Genomic DNA, 13603 nt, shown 5'->3' with positions numbered 1-13603 from the left:
CTTTTCCGAGATATTATTTGTGTAGAGAATTATCCAGAGTGTCTACGAAAAATGTCCTCTCGATGTCTTGTAGATATCTTATTGATGCCTTATTAATGCCTGAGGCTCCAAGGCTCGCAGTACCAGCTCCTATGCAAACAGTGCAAACATGATCTCCAGATGTTGATCTCAACGACGGCCTGGATTATTATTATTCTGGGCCGTTATTCAGTCGCCCGGGTTGATCTTCGCAGCTCTTGTCGATTACCTCGTGCTCAGTCCGGGAGATGCACTTGCTCAGACGCTTCCAGGGTTCCGTTTGACCCGACTGAGCCAATCCTTCTTCCTCGAACCCCCGGTTTTACGCGGTTCCCCATCGAGAAGATGTTCACGTTCACGCCCCTACTGGGGGCGCAATCATCGTCGTCCAAGGCATCTCAATCGATTCTGGAGCTGGATGGTGGGATCAAGATCCTTGTTGATGTTGGCTGGGACGACACCTTTGATACTCTCGATCTAGTCGAGCTGGAGAAGTATGCTCCCCGCAGAACCAGGACTCGTGCTGTTTGCTGCTTCTGATGCTTACTTGCTTGAACTACCAATAGACAAATCCCGACTCTATCCCTGATCCTCTTAACACACGCAACACCTGCACATATCGGAGCCTTTGCGCATTGCTGCAAGGTCTTCCCGCTCTTTACACAAATCCCGGTCTACGCGACCAGTCCTGTCATCGCCCTCGGCCGCACCCTCCTTCAAGATCTCTATGCGTCGTCACCATTGGCTGCGACATTCCTACCAAAGGCGTCAATATCTGAACCAGGAGCGTCTACGGCGACTGCTTCCACGGCGGCGGCTGCGGACCCAGCCACCGGTGACAGGGAAGCAGGCTCGGCCAACGCCGGGCGGATTCTCCTCCAGCCGCCTAGTGCGGAGGAAATCGCAAGATATTTCTCCCTCATACATCCTCTGAAATACTCGCAACCACATCAACCGCTACCGTCTCCGTTTTCGCCGCCCCTCAACGGTCTGACGCTTACGGCCTACAATGCTGGCCATACTGTCGGAGGCACAATATGGCACATCCAACACGGGATGGAGTCCATCGTGTATGCTGTCGACTGGAACCAGGCTCGCGAAAGCGTCGTCGCAGGCGCTGCCTGGTTTGGAGGCTCCGGGGCCAGCGGGGCCGATGTGATCGAGCAGCTACGCAAACCGACTGCTCTCGTCTGCAGTACCAAGGGGGGTGATAAATTTGCATTGCATGGCGGACGCAAGAAGCGCGACGATATCCTTCTCGATATGATACGGAGCTGTATCGCTAAAGGAGGCACCGTGTTGATTCCTACAGATACCTGCGCGCGAGTGCTGGAGCTGGCGTATGCGCTGGAGCATGCATGGCGCGAGGCTGCAGCCGACGGGGACAATGACAATGTGCTGAAAAATGCTTCACTCTATCTCGCCGGGCGAAAGGCGAATACCACAATGCGGCTCGCCAGAAGCATGTTGGAGTGGATGGACGAAAACATCGTCCGCGAATTCGAGGCGGCAGAAGGTGGGGATGCAGCGACCAGAGGCGATGCGCAACGAAATGCAGAGAGCCAAGGTGCAGCCAAAGGTGTCGGCCCTTTTACTTTCAAGCACCTGAAAACCGTGGAACGGGAAAAGAAACTGGAGAAGATCCTTACCGATCAGACCCCCAAGGTGATTCTGGCGTCTGACCAGTCGCTGGACTGGGGTTTCGCCAAGGAGTCTTTACGGCTGGTTGCAGAGGGGCCCAACAACTTGCTGCTACTCACGGAGTCCTTCCATCAATCTAAGCCCTCGGAGGATTCCTCCGGCCCAGGCCCTCAGAGAGAGACCCTGGGGCGAATGATTTGGCAGTGGTATGAAGAGCGGAGAGACGGGGTCGCGCTAGAGACCGCCTCGGACGGTGAGCTGCTAGAACAAGTACACGGCGGCGGCAGGGAGCTCTCGTGGACAGAAGTGGAACGCGAGCGTCTTGACGCGGGTGACCAGATCCTCTACCAACAATATCTTGCTACCAAGAGACAGCTCCAAGACACCACCCAATCCCGGGGCCAGGAGAACTTGGACACCACAGCCGATCCCCTCGATGACCGGTCCAGCTCTACCTCCTCTGAGGATTCCGAGTCCGAACAACAAGGCAGAGCCCTCAATTTCTCCACCTCCCTGGCTCATTCCAATCGAAACAAACTGGGTCTCAGCGATGCAGACCTAGGGATCAACGTTCTACTGCGGCGGCAAAACGTGTACGACTACGATGTGCGTGGGAAAAAGGGCCGCGAACGAATGTTCCCCTACGTTGCCCCTCGAAAGAGAGGCGATGAATACGGCGAATTCATCCGACCCGAGGAATACCTGCGCGCAGAGGAACGTGAGGAAGCCGACCTGCAGCAGCACGCGTCTGACACTCGGGGCGAAAATAAGCTGGGGCAAAAGCGGCGGTGGGACGAGGCCGGTCCGAACGGGCGCAAGCTCTCCAGTGGCGGACACAAACGCCACCATGCTGCCCGGGACGGTCTCGCGAAGGACGGCGGTGCGACAGATGAAGACACCCTCGGTCTTACCGATAACCTGAGCGACGGCTTTGATGGTGCCGCGTCGTCGGATGAGGGGGCCGAGGCGGATCCCCAGCCCTTTGAAGGTCCCGCCAAGGCGATCTTCAAGACCGCGACGATCACCATCAACGCACGCCTGGCCTTTGTGGACTTTATGGGCCTGCACGACAAGCGCAGCCTGGAGATGCTCATCCCGCTCATCCAGCCTCGGAAGTTGATTCTCGTCGGCGGCATGAAAGAGGAGACAAGCGCGCTGGCAGCGGAGTGTCAGAAGCTGCTCGCCGTCAAGGTAGACGGCGGCAACCAGGATTCCTCCTCGTCCGCCGACTCAGCTATCATCTTCACGCCGGTTAACGGCGAGTCCGTGGACGCCAGCGTCGACACGAACGCCTGGATGGTCAAGCTGAGCACCAGCCTGGTCCGTCGGCTCAAATGGCAGCACGTGCGCAATCTCGGGGTCGTGACCCTAACGGCGCAACTCCGCGGGCCCCAATCCGACCAACCTGCCGTATACGAGGAGGATTTCTCGCCGGCGGACTCGTCGAGCAAGAATAAGAAGATGAAGCTGCTGCAGGACGAAGCCGGCACAGCCGCAGCATCATCCGCAGCCGCCCCCATCGACGAGGTCAAGCCCACACCCGACAAGCCGGACGCCTTCCCCACGCTGGACGTCCTCCCCGCCAATGTCGCGGCTGGCACTCGGTCCATGACGCGCCCTCTCCACGTAGGCGACCTTCGACTCGCCGATTTGCGCAAGATTATGCAGGCCTCCGGCCACAAGGCTGAGTTCCGCGGCGAAGGTACCCTGCTGATCGACGGGCTAGTCGCCGTGCGCAAGTCCGGCACGGGCAGGATCGAGATCGAGGCCGCAACGCACGCCGCTGCGCCCAATCAGTTGCCCATGGGCCATGCCTCTGGAACGTTCCTCGCGGTCAAGACCAAAATCTACGAGGGACTTGCCGTTGTGGCGGGGACTTGAGAAGGCCTGGGGGTGGGGGGGGGTTGTTTTTGATACAATGATATTCAACTATTCTACAGTGACAATAATATCCGTGTACCTATACGATACTCATATCAACCTGTCCTTTATTTCAAAATCTTGTTTCAGCAATCTTATAGTCTCCAGCTGATAAATAATGAAATATGAAATATACGGCGCCATTAACAATCATTAACATCTTGTATTAATTTAAATCATCAGAAAAAACCGAAAGTCTATCAATATCAAGTCTATCTTTATCAAGATCCATATCCAAAATTTCATACCCGTGGCATCCATCTATACCCCCATATGTTGCATCGTCCCGTAGTCGTTTCCAAGGTCTTCAGTGGGAATGGTTCGAATGATATCGTTGGTTCGGGGCCCAGTGTATTTCCTGTAGAAGGAAACTCTTGTTAGGAACCATCCTGGGGGTAACAAGCCTGGAAGGCCAATGTAAATTCATACCTTCGAGCCGATATAAACCACCATAGCAAGGCAAATATCGCAATGAAAGCCGCAACACAGATAGCATAGTTCCTATAAGTTACTATCAGCAACTTCGCTCTTTGCTCTCTGCCATATTAGACTTACATGTTTTCAGCCGTCACTGGGACTGTAGTGGGGAAGAACAGAACAGTGCTAATGAAGAGCACCCAGATAATGGAGACCATATTGATTGGTGTGCCCCATGCCCCCAGAGTGAAGGGGCCTTCGATGAACTTCACTTTTGATTTATATATCTGATGAGCCAAGATCACCGATACGTAGGACAGATCCAGTGCAGGCGCGGTGACATTGAAGATAGCAGTGGCGGTCTCTGTGGACCCGATAGCGATGCAATTCAGACAGACACTGAAAAACACCACAAACCACACTGCATTGACCGGAGTATGGGTGTACTGGTTGACCTTTGAAAGAAAACTGGGGGGGGGGGGGGGGTTGATGTCAGTCTGGGAATACACAACTGGGAAAAACGGATCTCTTTCTTAATTCTTAAGTGGTAAATGACTTACGAGGAAAATGGCAGAGCTTCGTCACGAGCAAAAGCATATGCCATGCGAGTGTCGGCCAGCATAGCAGAACATCCCGTGAAAAACTGGATGAGAGTCGCAAAGGCCCACATGATAGTCCCTCCTGTCTTTCCTCCGGCGTTAAAGAAGATTTGAGCTGCTGGGAGCCCGGTTGGGGACTGCAGTATGCCTTCAAAATCATTCAGACAGAAACAAATCGACACTGTAAGCATCCAACCGAACAGCCCGGAGACTAGGACTGCCGTCCTAATGGCCACGGGTCCTCGAACGGCGGCGTCATGGGTCTCCTCAGACATACTAGGCAAGGGAAAACCAAGTAAGTCGGGGTCTCTATCCCTGATTAGCGAATGACCTACTGAGTAGTTCCGTCATAATCGGTCATTGTCCATGCAACAGATATAAACCCGAGCAGAAACGAAAATGTCTTCGAGCCCCAGCCGGAGCCATCTGTCACATGGGTGAAGACCCAGGTGGCAGACTGCTTATCCGGTGTGAGGTACAACAGGGCAATGCAGATGGCAATGGTTCCGGAGACTGTTCGCTATTTAGTCTCGTAATGTTGACGCCTGGAATCAAAGGAGAAAAAAGAGAAAGAAAAATCATCATACTGTTGATTGGCGCAAACCAGAGAATGATCCTATGCAGCGTTTTGGTGGACAAGGAGCATATAACTCCCATGATGCACAAAAGCCCAATGGCAAGGATGACGGTTTGGAGGGCGGTCCTACTCAACGTTAGCTGACTAGATTCGGGCGGCCAAAGGGAACAATATCCTGGGGTCTGACGGTGAATATGCATAGGTGCCGTCCTGGAAATCCGAATTCAAGCTAACACAGGCGAGTATCATCTGACTGACACTGTACGCGACGCTGGAAACACCGGCCGTCTGTCCGAGGAGGTTGCACCACCCCTGAACCCAGGAGAACAACGGTACTTGGCTTTCAGGTACAACATATTTGGTGACAAAATACATACCCCCCGCGGTTGGATACGCAGATACAAGCTCTGCCACCGAGCTACCTATACACATTGCCATGCATGACCCGATAAGCCAGCACCAGACGGCAGTTGCCGGGCCACCAGCAGCCAGCGGGGATCCGATTGTCGCCGGGACAGAGCCTAGCACACCCAGGATGGAGATGGCGTAAGAGACGGTTGACCATTTTGAGAATTCACGCCTCAGCTCCTGAACAGGGTTCGTTAGTCAATAAAGAATGATGCGAAGGGGAATGGCTAAAACAGGAAGGAAATCGGTTTAAATTACCTGTTTGTATCCAATTCGAGCGAGCAAGAGTTCATCATCATCCTGAATTGTGGCCATGGAGTAGGGTCGCGAAGGAGGACCAATGCTTTCCTGGGGGACTTTCGAGTCCTTTGGCTCGCGGTCCTTTGCCGCTGCAGGGGTTGCGGTCGCGGTCAGATCCATGACGCATAAACAAGAAAGTATGCACGGGAGATTTTGATGCGCCTCTCTCGCCCTCACAGATCAGACAAAAGGAATACAGCAACATTGCGCATCCGGGACGTGGGACAGGAGGCAGCCATGCATATAAATAATTACAACCCACCGATGAAGGATCCCTGAGGGAGCGTAGGCTCGGAAGTGAAACGCCAAAATCCGAACAGACGGTGAGGTAAGCCCCGCGATACAACAGCCGTTGGCCCCCGGCTGATATGATGATGCTTGTCTGGTAGTCGTGAGCGAAGACGTGCGTGGTTGGGAAATCGACCTCTTTTCAGATCCACCAGCCGGGAAAATTAGGCCAAGATAGGGAGACTTGGTGTATCTGGGTTGAGGCATCTAAACGTGAGATGCGCCATTTGGGAATGTCGCACAAAGGGGGGGGGGGCGGCTGGGTAATCATCACCAAACATCAGATGGTAAAAAACGTCAAGATAAAGATGAGATCCGAAGCCTTTACGATCATTATGGCCCAAAATAGACCACCTTGAACAAGATGTATATTTGCTTTTTTGACTCCGAGGGCAATCCGGCTCTGTGCCTTTTCTCGAACATCCACCAGGGATTGGGGTGCCATCCGACATAGGTCCTGCACGTTAATCCGTGCTAGGAAGACTCCCCCTGCAAGTGTTGATCAAGATAAGGACGTTTTTAACCACTCAGGCGCTCTATTGCTCCATGATCTCGAATCTGTCCTGCTATAGGGTCATCACGGACCCCTCAGCGACTGTAGACAACCCTGGGGCTTCCGTTCATCCTCCGAGCTCCCACCCATGCCCAACCAGAGGTCCCTTTTTTTTACGTGTTGTTTATCTGGGCAGCAACGATGATTGGATGAACGGAGTTGCTTATATATAAGGTAGGAAGCAGTGAACATAACCTTGATGACGTTGCTCCGATTCGGAAGTTGTTCGCAGGGGAAGTAACTATCCACTATTCCATTGCGTCAGCACTCTTTCGGATTCCGTTTCATGCTATGAAAATAATACTGCCGACTCTTTGAGTCCGCTGCTGCCCAAACTCACTATCCTCCGTGCCTCGCTTGTATTATTGCAAACTACCTAAGTAGTTAAATAGGCTTCGCTGCGGGGAGATCTGTTATCTGTCGTCAGTCCCTTGTCAGTCAGAGGGTGCTCGCAACCCAAGTAACGGTCACCTTGTACAATGTTCAACTTATCAGTAAAATATTGTAGCTCGACACTGAAAATGCTTGGATCTAGCGTGCAAATATCGCGTTTTGGCCTCGCCTTGGGCATTATCCGCAGAGAGGTAAGGTTGACTTGAGAAACAGCATGCAGTAGCAGTTCTACGCTTTAAGTACGGAGTCTCTACAAAAGCAGCAGGCACGAGGGGTCTGGAAGCACATGCTCACCCAAAAGAGAAACCACGAAGAATCGCCCGATTCGGCCAACTTGCCAAAATTGCAGTTTATTTGCAATGCTGGAATTGCAATTCTGCCATGAGGGTCCGCGGCACGTGCCGCCCAGAACAGGCCATCGGAGCGACGTAATTCCGTCTCTGTTGAAACGCGAAGTCCATTAGGTGGTCAATACTACAGCCAAAAGCAAACACTGACGATTATCCCACCCCAGACGCCAGCCGCGGTGCAAGTCTCGCGTGTTGCCCCCCCGGACAGAGGCTATGGTAGGGTGCTGACTGGAACCTGCCGTCCGTAGCCATTCCAGACCCGCTGCTTGTGTTGGACACCCGCGTTATTATGAGGTACGATGACGGACCACACAGCTTATCACGCTCTCGGCGAGGGAGGTGTTCCTGGTGACGATCCTGCGAACCAGAACCGAATGGGTCAGGGTCTTCCGAGCCCCCAGGCCTATGCCAATCTGCCTCTGAACCAACAATGGCCGCCGTATGGCTCCCCTCAATCGGCTGCCTCCCCCGCAACCCCGTACGCCGGAGGAGGGGACAATACCATGGCCGGACTAGCCTCACAGATGGGAGGATTGGGGATATCGACGGAGGGAACTGCTCGCCCCCATCATAAGAAGAAGCATCGACATGCTTACCACGATATTGGTGGCGGTGGTGGTGGTGGTGCCGTCGCTCCAGCCCCGCCAGCGTTCAACGGAGGCGTGCAACAGCCAACGTCGCAATTTTTGAATACAGGATTGAGCCAGCCCTTGCGACCGGTGTCTCCAGCAACTGGTTTCCAGCAACCGGGTTATGCTGTCCCCGGAGCGGTGCCCCCGCCAGTTGTCCCGCCAGTTGCCCCTATAGCCGGCGGTTCAGAATCGGTCCCAACTCAAGGAAAGATTGACCCGGAGCAGATCCCCAGTATTCCCAAGTCTCGCGACATCTATGCGCATCATTATTTCAACCATGTGTATCCCACCATGGAACATCACCTCCCCCCTCCGGCCGCCATTCCATTTGTTGCCCATGATCAAGGAAACTCGTCTCCTAAATATTGCCGTCTCACGTTGAACAACATCCCTTCTACCTCTGACTTCCTTTCGTCCACGGCTTTGCCGCTGGGCATGATCCTGCAGCCCTTGGCTCGTCTGGACCCCGGCGAGCAACCGATACCGGTACTGGATTTCGGCGACGCAGGTCCTCCGCGATGCCGCAGGTGTAGGACATATATCAACCCGTTCATGTCTTTCAAATCCGGAGGCAGCAAGTTTGTCTGCAACATGTGTACATTCCCGAACGACGTTGCTCCCGAATACTTTGCGCCTGTGGATCCGTCGGGCTCCCGTGTCGATCGCATGCAGCGGCCTGAGTTGATGATGGGGACGGTCGAATTTGTGGTCCCCAAGGATTACTGGAACAAGGAACCTGTTGGTCTACAATGGCTGTTTTTGGTCGATGTCAGCCAGGAATCGGTCAACAGAGGCTTCCTGGACGGAGTGTGCAAGGGAATCATGGAGGCTCTCTATGGTACCGACGATGAACCGGCAGCCGAAGGCGAGAACGAGTCGCCATCCCGCAAGCTTCCCAGAGGCTCTAAGATCGGTATTGTTACTTTTGATAAGGAAGTGCATTTTTACAATCTTAGCGTAAGTCATTCAGTTTGCAGAACACGCAATTCATGTTAAAAAAAAAAAAAAAACAAGGACTCCATTTTACTCACTATAAAATGACAGGGACAACTTGAACAGGCGCAGATGATGGTCATGACCGATTTGGAGGAGCCGTTTGTCCCGTTGAGCGAAGGTCTCTTTGTTGACCCTTACGAGTCCAGGTACGTCCCAAAATGTTCTGCGAAAGGTTAAAAAAAAATGGTGACGCAGGTGCTAATTTTTGTGTTTTTCTGTTTTCTTTTTATTAGGACCGTGGTCTCCTCTCTCTTGAACCAGATCCCGACGCTCTTCTCGCAGATTAAAAACCCGGAGCCTGCCTTGCTCCCAGCCCTCAACGCCGCACTGTCGGCATTGCACGCAACGGGTGGAAAAGTGATCTGCTCTCTGGCAAGTCTGCCGACCTGGGGTCCTGGCAGGCTGGTGATGAGAGAAGACCCGAAGGCTCACGGTACGGACACGGAGAAGAAGCTCTTCACTACGGAGAACCAGGAATGGAGAACCACCGCAACCAAACTGGCCGAGGCCGGGATCGGTGTTGACTTCTTTATTGCTTCGCCGGGAGGTGCCTACATGGATGTTGCGACTATCGGTGAGTGTGATGCTTTCTCTTTTTTTTTTTTTTCTTTTGGGTTCATCCCAACAACTTGTGCATGTGGCTGATGAGTACGTGGCCAGGTCACGCATCCGGAGTCACCGGCGGTGAAGTATTCTTCTATCCTAACTTCCATGCTCCACGGGATATCCTGAAGTTATCGCGCGAGCTGGCGCACGCGGTTAACCGTGAGACGGGATACCAAGCTTTGATGAAAGTTCGGTGCTCGAATGGGCTGCAGGTATCGGCTTATCACGGCAACTTCCTGCAACATACGTTTGGCGCGGATCTGGAAATCGGCTCCATTGATGCGGACAAGGCGATCGGTGTGCTCTTCAGTTACGATGGGAAGCTCAACACCAAGCTGGACGCTCATTTCCAGGCGGCTTTACTGTATACCTCTGCCGACGGTCAACGCCGGGTGCGATGCATCAACATTGCGGCGGCAGTGAACGAAGGCGGCCTAGAGACGATGAAATTCATCGATCAGGATGCAGTTGTCGCCATCATTGCCAAAGAGGGTATGTTTTTTTTTCCTTTTTCTTTTGTTCCCTGGTTAACACATGATAGCGGCCTCGAAAGTCCTCGAGAAATCGCTGAAAGACATTCGCGCCAACATCACGGAGAAGACGGTGGACATCTTCAGCGGCTACCGCAAGATTTTCTCCGGCTCACACCCACCGGGGCAGCTGGTCTTGCCGGAGAATCTAAAAGAGTTTTCGATGTTCATGTTGAGTTTGATCAAATGTCGAGCGTTCAAGGGTAAGCTCCTCTCTCTCTCTCGCTCGCTCTTAGCTTTAGTAGTCTGACCAAGCAGGCGGTCACGAAACTTCCGACCGACGGGTGCACGACATGCGGATGCTGTGCTCGATCGGGTGCGCAGAGCTATCGATGTACCTTTACCCTCGGATCATCCCCATCCACAACATGCAGCCGGAGGACGGGTTTCCGAACGAGCAGGGCCAGCTGCAGGTACCACCGAGCCTGCGAGCGAGTTTCTCCAACATCGAGGAAGGGGGCGTGTACCTGGTGGACAACGGGCAGATGTGTCTGGTATGGTTCCATTCGCAGGTGTCGCCGAATCTGCTGGAGGACCTGTTTGGGCCGGAAGCGACGTCGCTGCAGGCGCTGAGCGCGAACACGTCATCGGTGCCCGTGCTGGAGACGCACCTCAATGCCCAGGTGCGCAATCTGCTGCAATACCTGTCGACGACGCGGGGGTCCAAGGCGGTGACGGTGCAGCTGGCCCGACAAGGGCTGGACGGGGCCGAGTTCGAGTTTGCCCGCCTGCTCCTGGAGGACCGCAACAACGAGGCCCAGAGCTACGTGGACTGGCTGGTGCACATCCATCGGCAGATAAACCTGGAATTGGCGGGCCACCGGAAGAAGGAAGAGGCGGCGGGTGAGGGGACGCTGTCCACCCTGGCCAGCATGCGGTCGCCATATTGGTAGAATGGAGTAAATCTTTTGGAGTCAAGTCCGAAGAACTCCGAACTAGATACGACTCCGAGTATTCCGGACTCTTACCTGTAGGCACAGGTAAATCCTAGTCAATAACATCTTCATTTATTTATTCTCTATCTCTTTTTTTTTATATTACTTTTTTTTTTCTTTTTCCCACTAATCCAGACCGACTAGCCAAGCGATTCGTTCCAACGCAACGGCCAGGCAGGAGGACCCTTGATGAAGTAGTATGAGGTAATTGCGATCTGCAAGGAAGGCCTTATGTATGTAGGAAGTGGCTTTTACTATTCAATTGTGCGTGGTGACAGGTCATGATACGACACGTGGCGATGGTAAGACCTACTACATAGTACCTGCAGTAGTTAGTTGTCTGACAACTGTATCCGTACCTGACAGTATTCAATAAGTAACTAGATAGTAACTATGTAGTAACTAACTAGCTAGGAAATTTGGTGTACAGAGTACTCCGTCTCTGTACAGAGGATTGAATCCTTGTCACGGTTAATGGATTTAACACCGAGTAGAGTCTACCTAGTAGTAACATGTACTCTGTACTAGGTAGTCTGTGGTAAACCCCTCATTCAAACCCTCTGGTTCTTATTGATTAGGCATCCGTGGAAAGTTAGGCTGGAAAACTCTACCCAGCAGGCAGTATCCAGTCCAGTGTCTGGCAGTAAGCCTCAGTGGACTGGAAAAGAACAGAGTAACGAATAGTACAGAGAGGAAGGACAGTGACAGTGGATAATCGAGTGGACCCTTGTCCAGAGAATTCTATCGAATCCATCCCAATCCAATCAATAGAATCTAGATTCATTATCCAGAGAATCCATTCTGAACGGGACTTCTCCGGATCCAGAGGATAGTCTGTGTGTTCAGCACTTGGACAGCCGTCATATTGGCCATGTGGTGGTTATTGCCACCACTAGCAGGCTCTTCTCGAGCCAAAAGACAGTGTGGGAGACGGTGAGGACTGCCTAATCCAACGCACTTGCGCCACCGAACGAGGACAGACCACGGAGTAATAGTCTTTCTCCCAGAGTTTTCTCCCAAGTTTTCTTTCTTTTATCTCTTTGTGGCCAATATTATACCTGGGTACAGACAAATATTGATTAAAGTATTTCTTTTGGAGTACTAACTCTATGTTAAGAGATCTACCTCTTAGTTACCATACTGTATATCTATACGACATAAGTGCCTACTTACCCGCCGGTATTAGTTTCTGTCCCTGTCTGTCCTGCCGTCCACTGCCTGTCCACTGTCTGTCCACTGTCTGTCCACTGTCTGTCCACTGTCTGTCCTTCTACTTCCTCCGGTGAAGCGGCCAGTCAAACGGCTGTTCCTGGCCTAGACCGCCTGACACAACAGTAAGTGGCTGCCCCCAAGTGGCTTTTCTAGTGGCTGGCCACAGGGCTGGCTCCACTCGGCTCAGGAACGCCCCACTCCCTCGGCGGCTATTCGTCGGGGGAGCCACCGGGGAAGATTTGTGGTTGGCTTTCTGATTCGTCATGATTTATACTGATGGAGGGTTGCTTTTTTGGATCTCTCGTTTGTTGGTTTCTTTCCCTTTTTTTCTCATTTTTTGATTCTTTTCTTCCTCTTTTTTTTTCATTTTTTAATTCCCGACCCAAGGAGATGGATGGATGTGACACATCCTGCCCAGTTATTTAAGCGGCTGTCCTTCCTCCTCTCTTATTCCCCCCCCCCCTCTCTTTTCTCCTTCAACGCTCTCTAGTCTTCGGACATCACACACTCCTTTTTGAGATCCATCCACTCCTTTTTGAGATCGACTCTCACAGACATTCCTTGAGCAATCCACGCATTTATTTTTTACTTCTTATCATCATCTTCTTTTTTTTATCAACTACATTCATTATGATGTTCACCAAGACTTTCGGACTGGCGGCTGCCTTTGCCTCCCTCGCCTCGGCGGTGCCCACCACCATCTCGCGCCGCAGCGGCAACACGACCAGCAGCGGGTCTTCCGGCAGCGTCGACATCATCAACAACCTCAACACGACCATCTACGCGTGGTCTGTGTCCGAGACGTCGGGCCCGATGATCACCCTCGAGGCCGGCAGCGGCTCCTACTCGGAGAGCTGGCGCGTCAACCCGGACGGCGGCGGCATTTCCATCAAGCTGTCCACCACGGAGAGCCAGGACGACGTCCTGCAGTTCGAGTACACCGAGTCCGGCGACACCATCTACTGGGACCTCTCGTGCATCAACATGGGCACCGACTCCGCCTTCACCAAGTACGGCTTCGCCGTCGTCTCCGACGACTCGTCCTGCCCCAATGCCACCTGCGCCGCTGGCGACACTGCTTGCGCAGACGCCTACCTCGTCCCGGACGACAACCAGGCCACCCATGGATGCCCCATCAACACCGCCCTGACCCTGACTCTGGGCAAATAAAAAACGTTTTGCCAAATAAAGTCAAAATGAATGATGAGAAAAAAAAAAAAAAAAAAAA

The 13603-nt window shown here is 52.9% G+C and overlaps 4 protein-coding genes across 4 annotated transcripts; 3 read left to right on the top strand and 1 right to left on the bottom strand.

The window, feature by feature from the left end:
- Positions 1–204: 204 nt before the first annotated feature.
- On the top strand, positions 205–3626 carry ASPZODRAFT_156311 (hypothetical protein). The gene is made up of 2 exons (XM_022726261.1): positions 205–512; positions 585–3626. Exons 1-2 carry the CDS (start codon positions 364–366, stop codon positions 3538–3540), a joined length of 3105 nt encoding a protein of 1034 aa, XP_022585931.1. The 5' UTR covers positions 205–363; the 3' UTR covers positions 3541–3626.
- Positions 3627–3840: 214 nt separating this feature from the next.
- ASPZODRAFT_56915 (hypothetical protein) lies at positions 3841–5895 on the bottom strand (the record flags this gene model as incomplete). The annotated part of the gene is made up of 8 exons (XM_022728642.1): positions 3841–3937; positions 4009–4080; positions 4135–4464; positions 4557–4871; positions 4931–5108; positions 5183–5298; positions 5360–5760; positions 5839–5895. The coding sequence occupies 8 exons, from the start codon at positions 5893–5895 to the stop codon at positions 3841–3843; spliced, it is 1566 nt and encodes a 521-aa protein (XP_022585930.1).
- Positions 5896–7580: 1685 nt separating this feature from the next.
- Positions 7581–11250, top strand: ASPZODRAFT_127488 (hypothetical protein). Its single transcript, XM_022721765.1, has 6 exons — positions 7581–9053; positions 9141–9238; positions 9326–9666; positions 9753–10190; positions 10240–10431; positions 10487–11250. Exons 1-6 carry the CDS (start codon positions 7764–7766, stop codon positions 11119–11121), a joined length of 2994 nt encoding a protein of 997 aa, XP_022585929.1. The 5' UTR covers positions 7581–7763; the 3' UTR covers positions 11122–11250.
- A 1403-nt stretch (positions 11251–12653) lies between these two features.
- ASPZODRAFT_127487 (hypothetical protein) lies at positions 12654–13602 on the top strand. The gene has a single exon (XM_022721764.1). The coding sequence runs from the start codon at positions 13006–13008 to the stop codon at positions 13543–13545; it is 540 nt and encodes a 179-aa protein (XP_022585928.1). The 5' UTR covers positions 12654–13005; the 3' UTR covers positions 13546–13602.
- Position 13603: the final 1 nt, after the last annotated feature.

This window comes from Penicilliopsis zonata (assembly GCF_001890105.1).
Source record: "Penicilliopsis zonata CBS 506.65 unplaced genomic scaffold ASPZOscaffold_1, whole genome shotgun sequence".
Lineage (NCBI taxonomy): Eukaryota > Fungi > Ascomycota > Eurotiomycetes > Eurotiales > Aspergillaceae > Penicilliopsis > Penicilliopsis zonata.
The sequence above is the reverse complement of the archived record's forward strand: the minus strand, read 5'-3'. Positions and strand labels throughout refer to the sequence as shown.

Bases quoted from the DNA above. Each gene is read 5' to 3' on its own strand.
- ASPZODRAFT_156311 (XM_022726261.1), top strand. From the start codon at position 364: ATGTTCACGTTCACGCCCCTACTGGGGGCGCAATCATCGTCGTCCAAG. The intron at 513-584 runs GTATGCTCCCCG...AACTACCAATAG, and splicing joins GATCTAGTCGAGCTGGAGAA to ACAAATCCCGACTCTATCCC.
- ASPZODRAFT_127488 (XM_022721765.1), top strand. From the start codon at position 7,764: ATGACGGACCACACAGCTTATCACGCTCTCGGCGAGGGAGGTGTTCCT. The intron at 9,667-9,752 runs GTGAGTGTGATG...GTACGTGGCCAG, and splicing joins CATGGATGTTGCGACTATCG to GTCACGCATCCGGAGTCACC. The intron at 10,432-10,486 runs GTAAGCTCCTCT...CTGACCAAGCAG, and splicing joins CAAATGTCGAGCGTTCAAGG to GCGGTCACGAAACTTCCGAC.
- ASPZODRAFT_127487 (XM_022721764.1), top strand. From the start codon at position 13,006: ATGATGTTCACCAAGACTTTCGGACTGGCGGCTGCCTTTGCCTCCCTC.